At 37.5% G+C, this 24,332-nt stretch overlaps 1 protein-coding gene and 2 pseudogenes across 2 annotated transcripts; 1 reads left to right on the top strand and 2 right to left on the bottom strand.

Annotated features, from left to right (window-relative positions):
- Positions 1-699: 699 nt before the first annotated feature.
- Positions 700-7,730, bottom strand: LOC121051227 (annotated as a pseudogene).
- Positions 7,731-19,132: 11,402 nt separating this feature from the next.
- Positions 19,133-21,477, top strand: LOC112190832 (fibrillin-5, chloroplastic). Of its 2 annotated transcripts, XM_024330333.2 has the most exons (7): positions 19,156-19,654; positions 19,766-19,881; positions 19,974-20,096; positions 20,262-20,360; positions 20,468-20,512; positions 20,849-20,922; positions 21,002-21,477. In XM_024330333.2, the coding sequence occupies exons 1-7, from the start codon at positions 19,399-19,401 to the stop codon at positions 21,084-21,086; spliced, it is 798 nt and encodes a 265-aa protein (XP_024186101.1). In that variant the 5' UTR covers positions 19,156-19,398; the 3' UTR covers positions 21,087-21,477. The 2 variants fall into 2 exon arrangements, with proteins under 2 accessions (XP_024186103.1, XP_024186101.1); XM_024330335.2 differs by lacking the exon at positions 20,849-20,922 and having other exon boundaries at positions 19,133-19,654; positions 20,967-21,477.
- Positions 21,478-21,748: 271 nt separating this feature from the next.
- On the bottom strand, positions 21,749-22,796 carry LOC121051225 (annotated as a pseudogene).
- Between the last annotated feature and the right edge of the window lie 1,536 nt (positions 22,797-24,332).

Below are 24,332 nucleotides of genomic sequence, written 5' to 3'. Positions count from 1 at the left end.
GGTTACATAAGTTGACAAATTATAATTTTAAACATAGTTAAAGTGTAATGAACAGGTGCCAGTCCCTACGTTCAGATGTATTGAATTTAAAGGTTTGCAAAAGGTGGCTCATAGTTAATGAATTAAGATGAAACCGTATGCAGAGATTGCCTACGTTTTGTGCCTCTCGATCTTACCTTGTTAAGGTTAAGAGAAACTTCAACTAACATCAAGATAAACAGAAGCATGCAGTTCATTTTCATAATTCTTGGACTCGGTAGTTTTCTTACACAGTTCTATTTAAATGTTTAATATACAAGTTCATGTACAAATCAGGATATATATATATATTTATACACACACACACACACATACACGGAGCCGTTCCAAAGAGGACGTCCGCACTTTCGCTAAAGTGCGGACGGCGACGTTGCAGCTTGGCTCGGGAAGCGACGGAGCAGCGGGGGTTGCCGGAAGGACGCCAGGGGTCGGGCGGAGAGGTCTGCAGTCGGTGGAGTTGCCAGTGACGTCGTTGCAGCGCTGCCTAGAAAACCTGCAGTTGCAGGTCGGGTTGCTGCCCAGAACTTGCAACCCTGACCTCCTCCGACTTCGAACGCTGCCCAGAACCGTCCAAGATGCCTCCGGCCTCCCTCCTGCAACCCGCGCGCCACGCGCCGCCTGGAACGCCTCCGCTGCGTGGTTAAATTGGCCGGTAAGAGACTATGCAGTGGGGTAAGAGGCTGCCATAGGAATGCCGCAAAGGCCTTCCGCTGCATCGACATCCCTTTGCATCCTTATGTACCCTTGTTCACCCCATTGTGTACCCCATGAGTTCTTCACCAACCAGTACTTTGTCCCATCACCACTTACACCGCAGGCAACTGCTGTAACACCCATGGTCTAAACTTGTTCCACAGGTACCAGTAAAGACGCCACTTGAATAGAATTGGAAATCAGATCCACTAGCATCAATGGCAACTGAAATAGGTTGACTTGCAACAGCCTTAAGAAGGGCAATTTCACTGTTTGCAGGAACGTCCTTCATGGCCAGTTATTAAGGCGGCATGACTTGCTTCCTTCTGGGAATTGCATGTTCCATCAACACCGGTGGAGGGATAATAAGCCCGTGATTTTGATTGATAAACCCAAAGGCATCATCCATCAAAACACCTTCACAACCTTGTTCTTCACCACTGGTGTCACAATCAACTAGCTCTTGCTCAGACAACGAGGTTAGTTTTGTTAGAACCAATCAGTATATATGAATAGTAACCGTGTATATATATATATATATATATAATCTAAATCACAAATTGAATATATAATAATAATAATCAATTGAAATCAAATAACTTTAATTCGAAATTGAATCACTAACTTGATCAGATAGAGGCCTGCAATGCAGTGACCTAAGACAGAAATTCGCCCCTACTTGTGCTATAGTTTCAGACGTCTATCTAGAGGATACAACTATCTGGTACAAGTTCTTGCACAAGAACTTGACCCTGACGAATTCTACTTTATGTTTCTCAGAATAACTTTTTGGGGAAAGGAAGAAGAAGATCGATCGATCGATAATGACGACCGAAGGTCGTCCTTATATAAAAGCCAAGATGAACAGTTGCGTCGGTAGTTGTTTGATTCCATCTATTGCAACTGTTAGATTTTATCCGAAAATTGAACAGTTAAGCAAAAAATAAAATCAGATTTAGTCAAACCGAGCCCAAGGCCCATCTTTGACTTATATATATTTGCATAATCCAATGGGAAACCCACTAGAAAAGCCCACAAAGCCCACTTCTATACATGTCATCCATTTACTTCTTTACATGGGAAGCTCCCTATAAAGGCCATTAGCTTTTAACACTTCTTCCATATGGGACTAAAGTCCCACAAGTTCCAACAATACCCCACATTTTCAATTCAAACCCTAACAATACCCCACATTTGAATAGAAAATAAGAGATCGAATTAGGAACGCATCGTTATTTCGGAGAACTTTGATAGGATATGCATCGGAAAAGGTGTCTTTTGGACTTGAACCTTTCATAGTGAATACTTATCGGATTTACTTTGTGAAGTAGTGGACTCAAGTCTTGAACTATTCACGTTTTGTAGTAAACCGAGACAACAAGTATCACACATATCATATCTAGACATAGTCCAAATTCTTACGGTTGTGTTCATTTTGGTCCTGAACAACTCCTTACTTCGTGAGAGTTTTAGAGAACTTAGCCATGTTGGTTCTCATAGATGCGACCCCACATCAATCTCATATAGGTAATGCCAAATAAGAATAGTCCGTACTATCCCACTTAAAAGCTATTAGCATTATTAAGAATATATATTAATATTCATCCCTCAATCGTCAACGGAAAACACACTTTGTTTTATCTTAGGAATGAGCATATATGTGTGTGTTAAATATCTTGAGTCTTCCCCAACTAGTTTGCCTATTGAACCTAGACCATGGGATCTCCAATGTTGCCAGGTTAGGTTTCCGCCAAGTATTGACTCATTGTATTGGCTTTAAGCCCATTCCCCTCGATGTAAATATGACTTGCTCTCTATTAAGGCCTTTAGTCAAAGGATCCACTATATTCTCCTTTGATTTTACATAGTCAATGGAAATAATTCCATTCTTGAGTAAGTCTCTAATTGTTTTGTGACGTCGCCTTATATGCCTCGATTTGCCATTGTAGATTTGGTTCTTTGCTCTTGTAAGAGCAGCCATGCTATCACAATGTATGCAAATGGCCGTAACAGGCTTTGGCCACAATGGAATACCTTCTAGGAAATTTTTGAGCCATTCCGCTTCTTCGGCGGCTTTGTCTAAGGCTACAAATTCTGCTTCCATAGTTGAGCGTGTATTCACAGTTTGTTTTGATGATTTCCAAGATACGGCTGCACCTCCAAGTGTAAATACGTATCCACTTGTGGACTTACTTTCTGAATTATTGGAAATCCAATTTGCATCACAATACCCTTCTATTACGGGAGGATATTTGGTATAATGTAACCCATAGTCTATTGTATGCTTTAGATATCGTAAGACTCTTACTAAGGCAATCCAATGTTCTTTTCCCGGATTGCTTGAGTATCTACTAAGTCGACTTACACTATATGCCAAATCCGGTCTTGTACAATTCATTATGTACATTAAACTTCCAAGAACTTGTGTATACTCCAATTGAGACACACTATCACCTTGATTTTTCTTAAGATGACTAGAGGGATCAAATGGAGTAACCACCGGTCTATCATCATAGTGTCAAAATTTTCTAAGGACTGTTTCTACATAATGAGATTGAGTAAGTATGTAACCATCCGAATTCCGTTGAATTCGAATACCAAGAATCACGTCCGCAATTCCCATATCTTTCATATCAAATGAGGAATGCAACATTTTCTTTGTTTGATTTATTACATCCTTACTCGTTCCCATAATGAGCATGTCGTCCACATATAAACATACAATGACACATGCGTTTCTACATACTTTGACATAGACACATTTGTCACATTCATTTATTTTGAACCCATTTGATAATAGTGTATTATCAAATTTCTCATGCCATTGCTTGGGATCTTGTTTAAGTCCGTATAGAGACTTAACTAATTTACAAACTTTATTTTCTTGACCTTTAACAATAAACCCTTCAGGTTGTTCCATGTAGATTTCTTCATCTAGTTCGCCATTTAGAAATGCGGTTTTCACATCCATTTGGTGTATGTCCATATTGTGTATAGCCGCTATAGCAATTAGAGTTCGTATGGACGTAATTCTTGTCACCGGCGAATAAGTGTCGAAAAAATCTACACCTTCTTTTTGACGATACCCTTTAGCTACTATACGAGCTTTATATTTTTCTATGGTACCATCAGGTCTCATCTTTCTTTTAAAAATCCATTTATGGCCTATTGGTTTATGTCCAGGAGGCAAATCAACCAATGTCCAAGTATTATTTTGTATAATGGATTCCACTTCATTTTGAATAGCCTCTTTCCAATAAGGTGCTTCCGAGGATTCCATGGCAGCCTTATATGTTTGAGGTTCTCCTTCAAGATTAAAGGTCATAAATTCGGGTCCAAACTCTTTAGCAATCTTTCCACGTTTACTTCTCCTTGGTTCTAGAATTTTTTCTTGAACAGTAGAAGTATCATTTTCCCCAATTTCAGTACTTTTGTTTAACTCACTTTGAGGCAGCGTATTATCTTCATACGTTCTTTTCCTTGGATTTGTTCTATCCTTGTAAGGAAAATTGTCTTCAAAAAATTCTGCTTCAGCAGATTCTATGATTGTGTTTATGCTTATATCAGCAATATCGGATTTGTAAACCAAAAATCGATAGGCAGCACTATTATTGGCATGGCCAATATATATGCAATCTATTGTTTTTGGTCCAAGTTTAGTTCTCTTTGGAAAGGGAACTTGAACTTTAGCAAGACAACCCCACACTTTCATAGTTTTATAAGTAGGCAATCTTCCTTTCCATAGTTCATAAGGAGATTGGTCACTTAGTTTATGAGGAATCCTATTTAATATCATATTTGCAGTAAGCAAAGCCTCTCCCCACAGATTATGTGGTGCTCCCGAACTAATTAACATTGAATTTATCATATTCTTCAAGGTTCTATTCTTTCGTTCGGCTACTCCATTTTGTTGTGGAGTATATGGAGCTGTAGTTTGATGCACAATGCCATGAGAGGAACAAAATTTTGCAAAGTCTTTGGATTCATACTCTCCACCTCTATCAGATCTTAGAATTTTTATTCTTTTCCCAAGTTGATTTTCAACTTCAGCTTTATATGTTTTGAACATATTTAAAGCCTCATCTTTGCTATGTATCAAATATACATAACAATATTTACTGCAATCATCTATGAATGATATATAATAATTCTTTCCCCCACGAGTTGGAGTTGATTTAAAATCACACAAATCACTATGGATTAAACCAAGAACTTCATTGGATTTCTCTACAGATTTGTGAGAGTGACCTGCATATTTTGATTCAATGCAGATTCATTGAACACTTTGGCAGCATGCCTAAATTTAACATTCTTTGTAAAGAACGAAAATTAACATGGCCTAATCTAGAATGCCATAAGGAAGAGGACTCAACCATGTACATAGAAGCAGCGCTAGTGCCTGCATTATTATTATTAATAGCTGCAGCCATAGTAGGTACAACATTAAGTATAAAGAGCCCTTCACTAAGGTAACCCTTTCCTACATACACCCCACCCTTGGTGAGTACAAATTTGTCAGATTCGAACACTAGTTTGAATCCCTTGTTACTTAGAACAGGACCAGACACTAGGTTCTTACATATTTCAGGTACATGAAGTACATTAGTAAGTACAAGTTCTTTTCCAGAAGTGAATTTCAGAATCACCTTCCCTTTTCCTTCAACTTTGGCAGTTGTGGCATTCCCCATGAACAAAGGTTCTTCTTACTTGATTGGCTGGTATGAAGTGAATATCTCCCTTGCAGAGCATACGTGCATTGAAGCACCAGTATCAATCCACCAATCAGTTGTATTAGTTACCAGATTTGCTGCAGAAACCACTCCAATGAATTGATTTTCATTTCCAGCAAGGTTTGCTTGGTTGTTGGAATTTCCAGAACCACCACCTCCTTGATCTTTCTTGAAGTGACATTCTTTTGCTCTATGCCCTGGTTTGCCACAAACCCAACATCCACCAGTTTGTGGTTTTTTGAAAACTTTGGTCTTTTGTGGGGCGAGTGACTTCTTGGCAGCAGCAAGACTTGGTTTGGCAGCAACATTCTTGCCTTTGTTTTTCTGAAACTTGGCCTTTGATGGACTTCCTCCAATCATGTTTGCGTTTGGCTCCATAGAAGTAGCATCAGCCCTTTCATTCTTCTGGTGATCCTCTTCAACACGAAGTTTCAGAACCAATTGCTCAAAATTCATGTCCTCAGTTAGATGTTTCAGATATACTTTGAAATCTTTCCATGAAGGAGGTAACTTTTCAATAACAGAACCAACAAGAAAATTCGAGTTCAGTCCCATACCTTCTTCATCTAACTCATGAACAATGACTTGAAGTTCCTCCACTTGCTTGACAACAGACTTGGCATCGACCATCTTGTAATTCAGAAACTTGCCAATGACAAACTTCTTTGAACAAGCAACTTCAGTCTTGTATTTGTTGTCCAACGACTCCCATAATTCCTTTGCTATTTTGAATGATGAGTAAATATCATACAAGGAATCGTCTAAGGCATTGAGGATATAATTCCTGCACAGAAACTCATTGCTCGCCCAGGCAACAATGGCCTTCTGATTTTCGGCCTTTTGAGCATCAGTTGGAACATTCTCTCCATCTCCTTCGGGAAGATCCTTTGGAGCCTCGGTTGTGAGAACATCTGCCACATGAAGAGTTGTCAAATAGAACAACATCTTCTGTTGCCAACGTTTGAAATCCGAACCCTTGAATTTCTCAGGTTTTTCCACATGATTCTTCGTAGTAGATACCGATTGATCCATTGAAATTTCTGTCTTAGATTGTTAGAACCAATCAGTATATACGAACAGTAACCGTGTATATATATATATATAATCTAAATCACAAATTGAATATATAATAATAATAATCAATTGAAATCAAATAACTTTAATTCGAAATTGAATCACTAACTTGATCAGATAGAGGCCTGCAATGCAGTGACCTAAGACAGAAATTCGCCCCTACTTGTGCTGTAGTTTCAGACGTCTATCTAGAGGATACAACTATCTGGTACAAGTTCTTGCACAAGAACTTGACCCTGACGAATTCTACTTTATGTTTCTCAGAATAACTTTTTGGGGAAAGGAAGAAGAAGATCGATCGATCGATAATGACGACCGAAGGTCGTCCTTATATAAAAGCCAAGATGAACAGTTGCGTCGGTAGTTGTTTGATTCCATCTATTGCAACTGTTAGATTTTATCCGAAAATTGAACAGTTAAGCAAAAAATAAAATCAGATTTAGTCAAACCGAGCCCAAGGCCCATTTTTGATTTATATATATTTGCATAATCCAATGGGAAACCCACTAGAAAAGCCCACTTCTATACATGTCATCCATTTACTTCTTTACATGGGAAGCTCCCTATAAAGGCCATTAGCTTTTAACACTTCTTCCATATGGGACTAAAGTCCCACAAGTTCCAACAAGTTTACCAGTTGTAAAAATGCCCAACATCCTATATATACATATTTGGATTCCAGTCACATTAATAAGAAAGCAATACAACGAAAAACAATCATTAGTACAATATGAAATCATATAACATGTATGAATTAGATATACATGCTTACCGCATTGGCCTTGATCCTTGATGGGAGTTACAGCTCCTTTGCTTCTCCAGTCCATTGTAGCTGGCACTGTGACATTTCCATACCTGAAGGAAGTGGTCTTTGTGTGGAACATTCATGCCCCTTGAATCCATTGCTCAAGGCTGTGAATTCTTCGTTTGTTAGATCTGCAAACTGATTGACACTTTTTTGCTTGCATCGTTATTGGAAGATTCTATAAACGCCACATTTTCTTTGAATATCTTGAAACGACTCTCCTTCTCATCAATGCTGCTATAAGCACGTCCATGATGAACCATCCATTGCTCATATCTCCCATACATTGACACATCTTGGAGAGTACGAGAAGTGGCTTCAGAAGACCAAACCCCCAACATGAGGATCAGGGCCAAACTTATACATTTGATCTGGTTGATGAACTCCATAGTAGGCTTGGCTTTCAAGGTCAATGGATTAGGAGGAGGTGCAATGAAATGGAAGACGACTCCGCAGTTTATCTAGAGAAGAGAGATTGGAAGGAGATAATATAATATCTCCGTGAGCAAATAATCTGCTATAAGTATATTGACTGTTGATGTATCTTGCTATTACGGTAAGTTATAGCTAAAGTTAATTTACAACTCTGGCTATGTCCATATACATCATTTGTTTTGGTTCCCATTAAGTAGCATGAGGGACAATATGTCAATTTTTGTTCGGTATTTTAACATATTCCTCCTGCCTTTTATACTCAATTAAGAAGAAAGCAATTCAGAAATGGAATGGAATGCTACACAGAACCTGCACAGCCATTACACGTATTTGTTCAATATTATATTGCATGACTGTTTCTCTTTTCAAATTGTTTTTGGTTTTTTATTTTGGGAAGATTTGAACTTCTTTCTTTCTTCTTCTTCTTCTTGTATTTTTTTTTTGGCTTAGAATTTCATTCAATATAATGTAAAATCGTAAAGAGAAGTACTGCAATTGTAAGTTGATTAGTTCTCTTTTTGAGTTTTTGGCATCAAATAGTACTAATGGTTAGTAAGTTATGACCACTCTTCTAGGTTCACTGCACAATATAATTCCATGATTCAACGTGTTCGCATTTACGATTTTAGGTCTGTCTTCAAGGACCATTAATCAAACTAAATCCGAAATGCTTTAACCATTTGGTTATATCTACAACCATTTCTATAAAGAGTGGGAAAATTCTATAATACATATAGTATGTTATACACACATTTACAAATGTTGTCACAGTGGTAAAATGAGTCTTATTTTGTGTAATTTTAGTTATATTAATATTTCATGGTAATTACACCATAAATGACCTATTTATAAGTTTTTGATCAATTTCGTTATCATTGTTATAATTTTGGTTTAATTATATGTAAATAGTGTAAATGAATATGGTAATTTGATTTATTCAAATAGATATAAAATAAGCATATGATAAACAACAGAGTACCATAGCTTGTCCCGAAAAAGTGTTCCTAGCTTCATCTTTTGTTCATTCATAAAAAATTAGTTTGGTCGTCAGATATGATGCTAGCTTTGTTATTGAAGGAAAGATATTACGTACTAGAGAGGCATCAGGTAGTAAATTCTGATTTGGAGGAGGAGATGAAGAAGATTCATTCTCTCTCATTAAAGAAGGCTCTAAGACTATAGCGCGCAGTTAACAACAGCAAGAGGTGGAACCTGTTGCTAAAAATATCAAAATAAGAAGTTAAACTATAGGTGATAAGTATAATATGTACTTTGCCATGGTGCTACTCTTCTTTTCCCTAACCAAGTTAGAAGAGAGAGAAAAGAAGAGTTTGATTCATTGTTGAAGAGAAATGACGCCTAAGTTAGAGAAAGTAGCTATACTAGAAGCACCATGGCAAAGTGAGTTTGAATTAGCAGCCACAATACACCAAAATTCGACTACAACTTCTCGGTTAACACTGATGCAACAACGTTGGAAGCCCCTAATATAAATAAGTAATGTTAAATTTAACTTTGCTGGAACTAACTTCATGAAGGATTTTGTTGGTGTCGGTGGAGTGATACATAATGAGCAAGGTCAGGTCGCTCAGGTGTTGGGCGGACTAGAGATCCCATATGCAGGAGAAGTGAAGCTCGAACACTAAAGACACAAGGTACAAGGCTTATAAAGCTTTGAGATTTTTTGCGAGTTGAAGTGGAAGGAGATGCTCTAGGAATTATAAAAACCTTGCAAACTAATGCTGCAGATCCAAGTGCAGAAGACTGAGAAGAGATCATTATGGATGAGATGAAATCTATAAGTGCATATTTTGAGCATTGTAGTTGGACTATTATTCTTCATTTTTGTGGTAGTGTTCATGGTGCAGCAACGCCCGGTTTGACCCTAAATGCTCTATTGCAATGGACTAGTGGAGCATCTCCTTGGCTGGATAACGTAGTTCTTCAAGATAGTTTAGTCACTTGGGTCTTTAGTTTTGCTCATTTAGTACACTGCTGGATTATAGCAACTATTTTCAGTAGTTGAAATCCAATAAGCTAAGGCCATCTCCAATAATGGGGTTCAAAGGGCTAATTCCTATAATTTGGCCATTTTTTGATCTTCAACAACGAAATAGAAGAGGACCAAAGGGCCACAAAATGGCCATAGGGTTGTTAAGAGGGCCAAATTTAGCCCTTTGGTTAGTCCAATCTCAACCTGTGGTCCCCACATAACGGATGAACAATCAAAACGTGGAGCATTTGGGCTGATAGAAAAAGACCAAATAATGGGTAAGTGGCAGCTTGGCATTGGTTGAATTGAGAATCAATTTCTTCCCAAGCGGTCAAGTGCATATCAATGGATATCAATTATACATTGCTCAACATAATTACAATCAACGGTTAGGATTACATGACCGTTAGAAACGGCTATTTGTTTTTTTTTTCCTAATAAAACGGTAAACTTTTCAAAATATCATTTTTCTCTATAAATACAACCATAATTTCTCTATAAAATTTTCAAAATATTTTTTTTTATAAGGTTTATAATGATTAGTTTTGTCACGTCGACACTGATAGTGTTGTAGATAATATAGAAATTATGAAAAATTAGAAATATATTGCAGAGAGGCAAAATATGATAGTCTTTGTTACAACCCTAGAGCTGAGAGCCTGAGACTAGTTATCTATTTATACAAGGGAAGCAACACTAGATTAGTGCAACGTGTAGATGAGTTGTAGGCCATAACGCAACCTAACATGCATTAGTCTAATTAGTTAATTAACAAACGTAATTAACTAACTGTACCAAAAAGCATAAACTAAGCCAGATGGCAAAAAGTAAACTATAATGTTCTCATGTAATCCTAATACCCCATCTCAGCTTGAAGGTGAGAGACAAGCTTCAAGCTGTCACAGAGATAGCGATGTTGGGGTGATCACAGAGGCCTTTGGTGAACAAGTCTGCAAGTTGCTCCTTTGATGTTACAAACTGAAGCTTAATGGTTCTTGCTTTAACTTGATCCCTTGTGAAATGAACATCTACCTCTATGTGTTTCAGTTTTGAGTGATAAACTGGATTGGTGGCAAGAGCAAGAGCTGAAATGTTATCACATTGAAGTGTGGGAGCTTCTTTCAGTTTAATGTGTAAGTCTTGCAGGAGAAGAGTGAGCCATTTGATTTCAGAAGTAGTGTCAGTCATGGATCAATATTCAGCTTCAGTGGATGATCTTGACACAGAGGGCTGCTTTTTGGTACACCAAGACACAGGAGTCCCATCAATGAGAATGACAAAGCCTATTGTGGACTTTGTGTCATTGGGATCATCTGCCCAATCAGCATCACAAAAGGCATCCATATGAATAGAGTGTGAAATGGAATTGTACAGTGTGTCACTCCTGAGACAAATACCATGATCAATGGTGTCCTTGACATACTTAGAATTCGTTTTGCAGCAATAAGATGATCATGAGTTGGTGAATGCATAAATTGGTATACTGAGTTGACTCCATATGCAATATCAGGCATGCTTCTGAAATGAGAACTTTCATGTGAATCCAGCTCCTTTCCCATGTCTGTGATAAGTTTCAAACCAGATTAACAAGGTGTAATATGAGAGTGACAACTATCAAGGCCAGCTTTGTGAATTAAATCAGTTGCATATTTATGTTGTGATACAAAAATGCCACCATTCTTCAAGTAATGTATTTCAAGTCCTAAGAAGAAATGCAACTGACCTAGGTCCTTCATGTCAAACTCCATCTACAATGCAACTTTGATTTATGCAATTAGGTCTTCACTATTACCAGTGATGATAATATCATCAACATACAATAATAGATATGCCATTGAGCTGCCAGTGACTTTAACAAATAAACTTGGATCAACATGTGATGAGTGGAAGCCAAGAGTGGGCAAAAATGTAGTAAATCTCTCATTCTAGGCTCTTGGAGTTTGCTTGAGATCATAGAGAGACTTATGTAGTTTGCAAACATAGGATGAAGGAGCATTCTCAAAACCACCAGGTTGGGACATATAAACCTCTTCAGTGAGCAGGCCATGCAAGAAAGCATTTTTCACATCCAACTGATGCAATTTCCATCCTGAGAAGGCTGCAAAAGCTAAAATTAGCCTAACTGTGGTGTGTCTTACCACTGCTGAAAAGGTTTCATCATAATCAATGCCATATTCTTGACTGAAACCCCTAGCATAAGCCTGGCCTTGTGCCTAGCCATAGTACCATCAACATTTCTTTTGATTTTGAATAGCCACTTACAAGTGACCAGATTTTTGTTAAGAGGCAGAGGGACAAGAGACCATGTTTTTTGCTTCACTAAGGCATCATACTCTTCTTGCATAGCCTGTTTCCAAACTGGTATCATGAGAGCAACCTTGTAGGAGGAAGGTTCAAAATTTGCAAGATCACAAGTTGAGGTCGACTTAATAGACAAAAGGCGTTTCTTTTTTATTATGCCTCTTTTACTTCTAGTGAGCATGGAGTGAGCATTATCAGGAGCAGGAGATAAGCCAACAACTAGATGCAATATATTTTCATCAAAGATTTGAATAGAGGTTCTAGATGGAGCATAGTGCAGAATTATTGAAATGGAACCAGAATCTGGTTAAGTTTGAACTAATAGAGTGCCATTAGACTCCTCAAAGTGAATCTAAGTATTAACATATGAATCAAAGGCATGGCCGGAACCTGGAATGGTGTTACTAGGTGATATTGATATTGTAGGTTCATTATCAACAAATTGTTTGAACTGATTCTCTTCAGAATGACTAATTGCAATTTCAGTATCATCATTGCTCTCAGAAGGAAAAACATTAGTGGAGACATTAGGTAAAACATCAGTGTGATTAGCTAAGTTATTTTCAACATTAGAAGTAACTGTGTTTTCCTGATGTTTAACACTAATATATATTTGGGGTAAGAGACTGACCTGAAGTAGTTGCAGGAGTAGAAGTGTGTGATCGACAAGGATGTTGGCATAAGGGACTGAGTGGAAAGCTGAGTGAAGCAAGGCATAACAGATTGTGATCCTAATTGACTTGTGTTGAGCTACTAAGTGATAGGCTTAACCTTAGTAGATGCATATGGGAAGCTGGCTTCCTCAAAGAACACATGCCTAGAAATGATGTATTTTCTTGTTGCAGGACAATAGCAAATGTATCCTTTGTAACCTGTAGCAAAACCTAAAAAGACACATCTCACTGTTTTATGTTGAAGCTTATTGCTTTTGTTCAACAGGAGAGGATAAGATGTGCAGCCAAACACCCTAGGTAAGTTCACTGCTGGTACAGAATGATAGAGTCTTTCATAAGGTGATTGCATATCCAATATGGGGGTTGGCATCTTGTTGATCAGAAAAGTGGCAATTGCATAAGCATATTGATACCAAAATTAGAGGGAAGAGAAGCATACTATAAGAGTGTGACAGTAGATTTTCTAATGTGTCTGTTTTTCCTCTTAGAAACTCCATTTTGCTCTGGAGTATAAGGACATGAAATTGATGAGTGATACCATTTCTTTGCATAAACTCCTTGAATTTCAAACTCATATACTCACCTCCATCATCACTTCTAAGGCATTTAACTTTAACAGAGAATTGAGTTGAAACAAGAGCACACAAGGATTTAAAGTAGCTGAGAACTTCATTTTTATTTCTCATAGGAAATATCTAGGTAAACTTGGTACAGTCATCAACAAACATAACAAAGTACCTAAATCCATTTGTGGAAATATAAGGAGTAGGTCCCCACACATACAAAGTGAACTAGCTCAAAAGGAACTTGACTTCTGTTCTATGATTTAGGAAAAGACAATTTCTTAAACTTTCCCAAAAGACAAGGTTCACAAATGGCTTGTTCTGTGTCACCTACATTATGGATATTACAACTTATTCAGCATTGCTCTAACTACTTCATTTGAGAGGTGCCCAAACCTTTGATGCCAAAGTGAGTGCTTGACAAGTTTTCTAACAAAATCAGTAGCCTGTGTTGAAGAAGATGCCAAAGCTGCTGTAGATTTCTTTGCAGAATGATTGATGAGAGGCAAATCAAAAGGAATGGGATACAACCCTTACTTACTTAGTCCCTTGTAGAGAATTATACCCAACACCTTGTCTTGTATAACACACATAAATTCATCAAACCATACTAAACAATTATTTTGTTTACACAGTTGATAAATAGATAGAAGATGCATGGGTAGCTAGTTGAGTTATGAGTAACACATTGTTTAGTTTGAGCAAACCTAGAATTGTGTTACCAGTGTGAGTGATAGGTAGCTAGGATCAATTACTAATTTGCACTGTATTTGTAGCATTGTAAGGAGTGAGGTTGTTGAGAAGTTGAGGTGCACTTGTCATGTGTTGGTGGCTCCAGTATCAGCAAGCCAAAACTATGGTGCATTGTTGGTAGCAGCAAGCATAGCAGTAGCCTCATTGTTGTTATTTTATTATTGGTTAGGGAATCCAATGATGTAGTAACACCTTTCAATAGTATGATTCTTCTTGCCACAGTAGATGCATCCTCCATTGTTTCCAAAGTTCATGTTGTAGGTCCTTGCACCATGTCCAACTCTATTGCATATTTGACAAGTGAGAGAATTGTTGCCACCATTGTTGAAACCAACATCGTTAGTTCCTTTATTGAAACCACTAGTAAATGCATTAGTAGGATTAATGTTTTGCATTCCACCAAAATTCCTATTTCCCCCATTAAAGCCCCTTCCTGCACCTGATAGGAGCATTTTAATGCGACGTTGTAAATGTTATTTCCTCATATTTACTTAGTTATTTCCTTAAATAAATCCTTCTTCTTTAGGAAAGTTTCTATTTTTTAGAAAGTTTCTATTTTTAGTAATTTTAATAAAAGTTTCTATTTTTAGGTCCCATGGAGCAAATGAATCTAAAATGAGCTGAAAAAAAGAAATGAAGTTTTCCTGGTCCAGCCAGGAAATCCTAATTCAACCAGGAAATCTTGTTCAGAAGAGGAAACTTTGTCAAGCTAGACTCCTGATCGAGCCAACCAGGAAGCATGATTGAAAAAAATGAAGAAAAATGGCGTTGGGAGAAGATTCCTGGAGGCACTAGGAGACCTTATGGTTTGAAGATGACATAAGGAGGCCCAAGAATCTTCTAGATTAATGTGGATTTCGGCAAAATGGTGAAAGCCTAATCAATTTGGGTTGTTGGACGTAAAAAGAGGGATTTTTGGAGAATAAAATCCCTTATTGCCGTTAAAATAAAGAGAGGATCAAAGAAGATGACGTTGGAGATATTTTGGGAGAATAAGTCTAATTTTTTCCATGGGAAATGATGGAGATAATGTGAAAATCAAGGAGATTACATTGAGAAAATCTTGGGAGAGTTTTAAAGGATGGTGGAAAGAGAAAAGGCTCAAAACAAGTCCAGATTCATTCCTCAATTCAAGATATTTTGGCCGAAATTTATGAATAAAATCAGAAATAATCCTTGAAAATTCGGCAACAAATATTAGGGATTTATTTTGGAGGTTTTTGGTTGGTTGGATGACACAACACAGCTAACGTGGCGCTACGTGATTGGTCGAAGCTGCGTGGCATTATCGGATAATTATTTGAGAAATTAAATAAAAGATTCATGAAGGTTGGAGTATGCTTGGCCTTCCCCTATATAAACCCCCTATGCTAGACGTTTTCAACACACATTCTCATTCAGAAAATCCTCCATAACGTCTTAAGCTCTCTCTCTCTCTCTCTATTCTCTAGTCTTCAAAAATTTTGCGACTCAACCAAGGAGGAGAAGAAGTCATGCAATACATCAAGATCCTAGCCACCATCCACCCTTGTGTCATCCCTAGAAGATTGCTTGCTTTCAAGGATCTTCAAGTTCTTCATCTCAAGGCTTTGTCATCTATCTTTCACGGTGTAGTTCATACTTTCTTTTGTTTTACTTTGTTTGATTTGTAGAGTTATGAATTCTAGTTAACATGACGTTAAGGACAAAGTTTAAAGCCCGTTTATATGTTTGAAATAAAGTTGCAATTTCTTTATGTTGATTTCTATGTTGCTTATGTGAGATTGCTTAATTGATTTTGAATTACAGAAAACTTTTATATGTTTATGTTCTTTGGTGGCCAACTTAGGATATATGCATGTAATTGGTGCTAGATTTAGGTAAACAATTCACCTAATAGTTTTGTGAACCTAAATCATAAGTAGTAAAGGCTTTGGACAAAAGTTGAAATCAATTAAGGAGAATTGCAAATAGATGAACTTTTTCATACTAGGTTGTGCACTTTGGTTGACATCCTTTCTTTGTTCTTCATGCATTGAATGTATTCTTGAGTAGCTAGCTTTCTAGACTATGATTGCATGTTCAATAGGTTTAATTTAGGTGCTTTCACTTAGATTAAATATTGAAGGAAAGTAAAAAATGGGAAATCGTTTGTTTTTTAACGTTTCACATGGTCAACTTCTTTCTCATGACATAGAAAATCAACTATAGGAATTGTAAATGGATTTCTTGCATATGGATGTGGTTTTGATCTTTGTTCCTTGCGTTCCACCCTTGTATATACGTTTTTACATTTTTATTTATATTTATTTATTTTAATTTTTTATTTAATAATCCTAAAACCCCCTAATTTGTGTTTATCTGTATATATTTCTATTCTTTGTTTTATTTTTGTAAATCATATTTTATACTTGTATTAATTCTTTATTTGTTTTTACAATTACAGGTGTACCCTCAATCCCCGGCTATAATGATCCCTACTTATTTTATACTAACAACTACATTTTTGCAGGGTTAAATTGCGCGCTTGTCTTCAGCTTATCAGCACCATTGAAGTTAGGTCTAGGATTTACTCTCCCACCAATGAATTGAGTGGATGCATCATTGTTGGCAAAAGTGTGCATGGGATTGAAACCATATGGAATTGCAGGAATGGGGACATATGGCTAATAAGTAGGTAATGGAATGGTTTGAAGTCTAGTTTGCATTGGTGAAGATGGAAGCATAGCCTAAACTTGAGGTTGAACAGTTTGTATCTGAGGCTGAATAGTTGGAATAAAGCTCTGCACAGGTGTGCTGATAGAGGAGAAACCAGGAGGAACATGAGGAGTATGAATAGTTGGATTCATTGATGTCCCAGCAATGTGAGTTTGTGATGGAGTGGCTATTGCAACATGAGCATTAGCACATGTAGAATTTGATACCACAGATTGAGAGTAAGTACCAGTTGGTACCTGAGACAGATTGCTGTGTGCCACCTTTACTGTGAGAGGTGTGGAGGATTGACTCTCATTATCAATGTCAAATTCAGCTGCTTTCAAGAGTGTCTTGAGTTCCCCCAAGGTATAGCTAACAAACTAAGCCCTAATCACAGTTTTGATGGCTGCAAATTTAGCAGGAAGACCCCTTAAGACAGTAACAACTATGTCTTCATCATCAATGTGCACTCCCACAGTCTCAAGAGTATCTCTAGCCACTTTGATCTTATCCAGGTACGTTTCAATATCATCTGCACCTTTTCTTAAGCTTTGTAAGTTAGACTTCAGTTGTATGATGTTTTGCCTATTTGGAGCTGTAAATTTAAGCCTTAGATTCTCCCATAGTTGTTTTGCTGACTTGCTACCAACATCACAGGTCATAGCAACAGAGCTAAGGGTTTGTCCAATCATATTCATGACACTCTGATCCTGTGTTTTCTAGCTTATGTAGTTTACCGATATGGTGTTAGCAGTCTTATCAGCAGTATTAGCAAACTGTGGAGGGCAAGGAAAGGACCCATCCACAAATCCATACAGATTTTGACCCCTTAAGAATGATTCCATTATGAACAACCAAGTTGGGTAGTTGTTTTCATCAAGTAAAACATTAGGGAGAAAAACTGTGGTATGAGTTGTGGTAGATGAGCCACCAGGTTGAGTAGGACTAGGAGTGGTCATTTCTTCAGTGATAATTAAACTAGACTTAAACGCAAGTGAGCTGAGCACAGTTCTTCTTGAACAAAGACAGTATACTAGGCACCAAAGGAATAACAGTGAAAGAGCAGATCTTCAACACTTCTTCAGCAGTAAATTAACAAATGTAACAAAAATACTTGATTAACAGCATGACATCAACCTTCTTTGAAAAATCACTTCAAACAGTAGATGACAAGAATAGCATAGTAACATATCTTCAATATAAAGAGTGATAGCAACTCACTATAATAGATTTCAACAAAAGTATGAATACAACTTTTAGATCTAGATGAACAGATGTAGAATAAAAGATTTAGCTTAGAAAATTAAGACCTTGATTTCTATAACATAGATATTACGCTGCTGGAAGCATGGATTGATCTAAAACGAAACTGGCTCCTGATGCCATGATAGTGTTGTAGATAATATGAAAATTATGAAAAATTAGAAATATATTGCAGATTGACAAAATATGATAGTATTCGTTACAACCCTAGAGCTGAGACTAGTTATCTATTTATACAAGGGAAGCAACATTAAATGAGTGCCACATGTAGATGAGTTGCAGGCCATAACGCAGCCTAACATGCATTAGTCTAATTAGCTAGTTAACAAACGTAATTAACTAACTGTACCAGAAAATATAAACTAAGCCAGATGGCAAAAAGGAAACCATAATTCTCTCATGTAATCCTAATAGACACTATATCTAAGTGGAAATTTAGAGATTTACTTGTGAAAAGGCACGTAACACCTAAATATCGTATTCGAAAATGTTATCAAAAATACCACATAGATACCTCATCTAAACGTACACCTTAAAAAAAAAAAAAACTTTTAGTCTCAAAAATTAATTTGGTCTAAATTAAAATATTATTGTAATTAAATAAAATGATAAATTTAAAAAGCATAATTTAAAATCATAAAATATTTGAAATGCCTAAATTTTAGTTATACCTTACTGGAGATGGTTAACTATTTCATGAATAAAAAATAATATTTTTAAAGCTAAATTATAGCCCTGACCCCAATATACTCATTTCTTCCTGGAGATGGCCTAAGCATTGTTATATCGGCATGGTATCCTTCGAGTGCTAGAATTTAGCTCAAGTGAATTATTTGAAAAAAGTTTAATGAGACCACTCTACTGGCACCTGAAAATTTGTGAAAGACATCTATCTACAAGAGCTTTCTCTTGACATATCCAAAAAAAAAAAAAGTATGCCACACCTCAAATTCTTCAATTATAGAAGTTTCTCTCTCTCTCAACCACAATTCTCCAAAAAAAAAAAAAAAACCACAACCACATGTATGCCAATATCTTCATATAAATTGAAGCCTGAAAATAATAGAGAAATGGAAGAATACAATATTATTCATCCCACTTTCAGAGTCCCAGCTGCAAATCAATCTCAAAATATGAAGTCACATGCTCTACAGTAATTGCTGCCAAAGAAAACTAAAATGGATTAAAGTATATAAGAGGACAAACAAAAACAGACCTGTCATCAAATTACATCAAATGATCAAATTGTTCTTTTTCTTTGGTCTGGTAGATACTAGATAGTTGATGCACCAAATTAACTATTCTGCTTCCTCCAATTCGAATTGAGCTGCTCTGGCATCATTAGTCCAGGAGCTAATAAGAGAAGAACATCCTGTGCTAGTAATTTGCAGTATTCATCATGGCCACTATGCTTGTCCAACCACCAATCCCGGCTTTCCATGCTAACATTCCTCCAATGCTCAGAACCACAAACATGGTGATAACTCCCACTTCACCCTCAACCACTCATCAAAAGACTCAAAGCTTAAGATTTGGTGAGTGCCCACCTGGGTTTAGGCCCATTTACAGAGTCAAAGTTGCAGAACAAACCTCTGGCCTAGTTGGGGATGAGACACCCACCCAGATAAAAACTGAGCTTCACCAGGCACTCCAAGGTATGTGTTCATATTCATTTCCATTCCAGCTTAGTCCAACATCTATACATTTTCTTTGATGAACAATTTGAAATTGAGACTGACATGGTTTGCTACTGATTGTACTTAAAGGTATTAATAGAGGGATATTTGGAGTCCCATCTGCAAAGAAATCTGAGATTGAAGGTCTGGTTAAGCAGCTGGAGTCTAAGAATCCAACTCCAGATCCTACTGTGAATTTAGAAAAGGTATATTCCATCTTTGATCCTTCAAGTTGTCTTGTGACTGTTGGTTATAAGTTTTATTTGGGAAAGTTTGATACATTTTCTATAATTGGAAGGTGGGTGGCTGCTGGAAACTTGTGTATAGCACAATAACAATTTTAGGCTCAAGAAGAACAAAGCTAGGATTGAGGGACTTCATCTCATTGGGAGATTTCTACCAGAATATTGATATTGCTAAGGTAGAAAGATCTCTGATCAAATGTTGAAAACTTTTTTAAATAATTAAGCCTTTGGATATCAAATTTGCCAGTATACAAATTATATTCTATATTCCCGTGAACTGTATGGTGATTTGGTTTGTGTTTTACAACTGGGCATTTGGTGCATGATATGGCAAAACGGAGGGCAAAGCAGTCAATGTGATCAAGTTCGATGTGAGAGGATTGAATCTCTTTAATGGACGGCTAACAATTGTGGCCTCCTTCAAAAAAGCATCCAAATCAGTTAAAGCACTGGATCTACCTTTTTGCTCACCTATGTAACATTTCTTTACTTTTTAGTTGGATTACAGCTACAAGTTCTTAAAGGTTTCTATTTTCAATTTTTACAGAGAGTTGACATCAGCTATGAAAACTCTACAATCACTCCAGTTCAGGTATTTGACATTATATTACGGCATGCATATCAGATAATTGGTATATCCTTTCTGAAACTTGAATCCTCTGCTCTCTTCTGGTTTTTATTATAAATGAGCTTTCTAAGCAAAAGAGTGGTGAGATCATAATACTTTTGAGTGTATGTGTGGGATCAATATTTTGAACTTTGGATTTGTAATACACGGCTACGAGTGAAAAAGCAAAACGAAGCACAGAGAATGCATTTTTGAGTTGAGGAAGAAAGAACTATCATGGAAGTGTGTACACACACGACCAGTTCCATAATGGGGTGTAGTTTGGCTCTAAATATATGTTTGTCTTTGGAAATGCAACAGTTGATGAACGTGTTTCGGAAAAATTATGATATTCTGCTTGGAATCTTCAATCCAGATGGTTGGCTCGAGATCACGTATCCTAAATTATTTAATGATCTGTTATTTTTATTCTCTGCAGATTGTGTTTTGTTTTCCTTAATTGAATCACTACAGATACGTTGATGATACCTTGAGGATAGGAAGGGATGACAAAGGCAATATCTTCATATTAGAGAGAGCAGAAGAAAATTTGATTTAAGCCACAAGGTTCAGTTCATTGTTATACACTTCAAGGCGGATTTTCATCATTATTGGAGATTTGTAGGCTACATTCATTGCTGCAGTAGACAATGTTTCTATTTATAAATGAGATATAGTTATTTCAACAGGCATCTTTTGTTGAGAAATAAGGAAGGTGATCAAAGTAAGCAAGCAATATGTGCTTTTATGAGGAATCACTTGGTTTCATATCTATGAAAAATCATGCTCTTAAGTGTAAATATACTAGCAGCCCTTCTAGAAGAAAGTAGAAGATGGAAAACAAAGCATATCAACTGCATGCTAGCCTCTATTGTTATTATACAGTCTTCAAAGCCACACGCAAATTGCTGGTGTTTGCACCAGATATGTTGCAGGCTATATCTGCACTATATGTTTTAGTCAATACTTAATGTGCATAGCAAACAACATCTCTAAGGGTTTGTGCCTGGAGCAGAACAAGGAAGATTAGTGTGGAAGTAGACAACTTCCCTCATTGTAGGTCTTGCAGAGCTGTGATTCTCGATACACATCATTGCTATCTTGAACACATGCTCGACACTTGCAAATGGGAACCTACTGAGCCTGGAGTCCACAACTTTAACTACAGATGATGTAGTGGATTGCTGAGGAATTTGTGATGCGGTTTTTCTCACCCAACTTACTATGTTCACAGCTTCTTCCTCTAGTTCTACCACTGGTTTCCTCCCTGTTACTAGTTCCAGCAGAACCACACCAAAGCTGTACACATCGATTTTCTCATCCACTTTCATTGTGCGACCGTACTCTGTTCGATCATACCATCACAGCAAACACAGGCAAAGTGCTTCAGCATTATGATTGAATTTTACATGGTTGGTTTGTTATAATCTCAAAAAGAGCAAGAGAACTGATGACTTTATGGTAGTGCTGGTGACATTAGCCTAGATGAATGAGATTACGCACCTGGGGCAATGTAACCAAAGGTACCAGCAAGCGAAGACATGCAAAGTACTTGGCAAGTCCGAAATCAGCAATATGAGCTTCAAAATTAGAGTCCAGCAAGATGTTATTAGACTTTACATCCCCTGTGTATAATCAGAGGCGAGTAATCATGGTGGAGATAACACAATCCCATTGCTGCATCCACGACAATCTTGTATCTCATTTCCCACTCCAAATTCCCTCCATTAGACCCATGCAACAGTTCTCCCAAGCTACCATTAGGCATGTACTCATACATCAACAAATTAGTGTCCTTTTTCGACATGTACCCCAACAATGACACTATATTCCGGTGCTTGATTTGTCCCAAAGTTTTTATTTCAGCCGAAAATCCATGATCCCTCTGCAACCTTTTGATGGCCACATAATCACCGTTTGGCATTGTCCCCCAGTAGACAACTCCAGTACCGCCCCTGCCTATAATGTCCTCTATATTGAGATCAATCTGTACTTGGAAAACTGTGAGCTTCCAAGAGCCACTTTTCTCAATCTCTCTGATCTTTCTCTTCCTATAAACCCTGATCCTTACACGTACGATAAGCAACATGAGTAGCATAGCTAGCAGAGCTCCAGAGCCTACAGTGAGTCCAGCGATGATGGCTGAAACATTTCTCGGTGAACGCAAATGTGGATTTCCATCAAATTCGAACTCAACAAACTGACCTCTGGTTGGGATCCTACCAATGAAATTGTTATAGGAGAGATCCAAAGTTGTGAGGCTCGCCATGTATCTGAATTCCACAGGTATTGGACCTGTCAGCTTGTTCCTAGAGAAATTAAGATACTGATTTTCTTTCAGTTTGCCTATCCCTCTTGGGATTTCCCCAACAAAATTGTTTTGACTAAAATCTATGGAATCTAGAGAGGAACAACAAAGATTGAAGCTAGAATTTCACCACCAATGTTTCAGATGTCTCGATAGGCGTCTGATCTAGCTAAATCACGAGATGTTTTGGTCTGCTACTACCGTTATCTGTCTCGCTTATCTGTAAAACAAACGAAGGTCAGAGGGAAGACCGGGTGTGCTGACTTTCAACGCTCCGATGCCTAAGTCAGTATTGTTATAAGATAAGGATAATGGAAAGTGATAGTAAACAGTTACCTCTTTAGGTTGTTGGAGATGCCCTTAATGTAGCAGATTTGTGGGAACCTGGTTCCGTTTCTTTCGGTGTGAGACGTTTGGGGTTCCCAATATCGCCCCGAGGGGTATCGGGACCCTTGGTTGGGAGCTTCATTTACTTCTACATTGGCGATACTAGTCTTGTGCTTCCGATACTTGTGCCTGGGAGGTATATGCATACCAACAAGTCCCTCAAGTCCCCGGTCAAGAGTTCTCTTGGGTGGGGAGTTTGTTTTTGGTAGAAGTATCGGAAGTGCAAGGCGAGTGTTAGGTCCATAATTACCTACTAATTATTCCCCTAATCTTTCACTTTTGCTTAATTTTTGGGTTTATTTATATATATTTATTATGTTTTCCTTATCATGCTAGGAAATGATGGAGAAGCTTGGAAATGCACTAAAAAGTCAACTTTAGCACATTTTCCTACTCCGGCTAGGAGAAACCGAGCTAGGCTAGGAAGGAGTAGCGGCAGGCCAACCAAGTGAACTTCAAATGAGCTGAAACTTTCCAGATCCATTCTAGATATCCTAACGATAATTTATTATGAAGAGTGAAAGAGCTAGTTCGGAGTGGAAGGCTTCAAAAGATAGGCACAAATTTCTAATTAAAAGACGAAAACTGCAAAACTGGACCTGTACGTATTCCGGTAGCATTTCTGGCCAAACCACGGCGAACAAAGCTCTGAAATTTACCTGGATGATCTACACTCATGGAGGAACATTTGGTATGAAGAAGTCAAAGGTCAATTCGGAACCTTCGGTGGAGATTCAATTGAAGGAAGAAAGGAGAAGAAAATGCACAATAGGACAAAGAAATAGGTCAACGGTGGTCAACGCCGGATTCCGGACTTTTCCAGCTGAGTTGGCCGGCCAAGAACATGGGTGGAGGACAGGAAAAAGCTGATTAAGGTAAGAGACTTTAGGTGGGAAGACTTTAGGTCTAGGTTATTTTGAAATTCAAAAGTTGAAAAATGACAAGTGATCTAATTCTTACACCTTACACCTTTCTCTCCTATTTATTACCTTGTTCCTCTACACTATGACCCTTCTACCCTTACTTTTTCTCCTCCACCAAAATATCTATGGGCTTTCTAGGTCATTTCTATGTAGAGTTAAAAACTTGATCCACATTTTGTGCTTACAC

The sequence above is a fragment of the Rosa chinensis genome, chromosome 2 (genome assembly GCF_002994745.2).
Source record: "Rosa chinensis cultivar Old Blush chromosome 2, RchiOBHm-V2, whole genome shotgun sequence".
Classification (NCBI taxonomy): Eukaryota; Viridiplantae; Streptophyta; class Magnoliopsida; order Rosales; family Rosaceae; genus Rosa; species Rosa chinensis.
The sequence above is the reverse complement of the archived record's forward strand: the minus strand, read 5'-3'. Positions and strand labels throughout refer to the sequence as shown.

Coding starts and splice junctions, on each gene's coding strand:
- LOC112190832 (XM_024330333.2), top strand. CDS start 19,399: ATGGCCACTATGCTTGTCCAACCACCAATCCCGGCTTTCCATGCTAAC. Junction 19,882..19,973: donor CTACTGTGAATTTAGAAAAG/GTATATTCCATC, acceptor TATAATTGGAAG/GTGGGTGGCTGCTGGAAACT. Junction 20,361..20,467: donor TCAAAAAAGCATCCAAATCA/GTTAAAGCACTG, acceptor CAATTTTTACAG/AGAGTTGACATCAGCTATGA.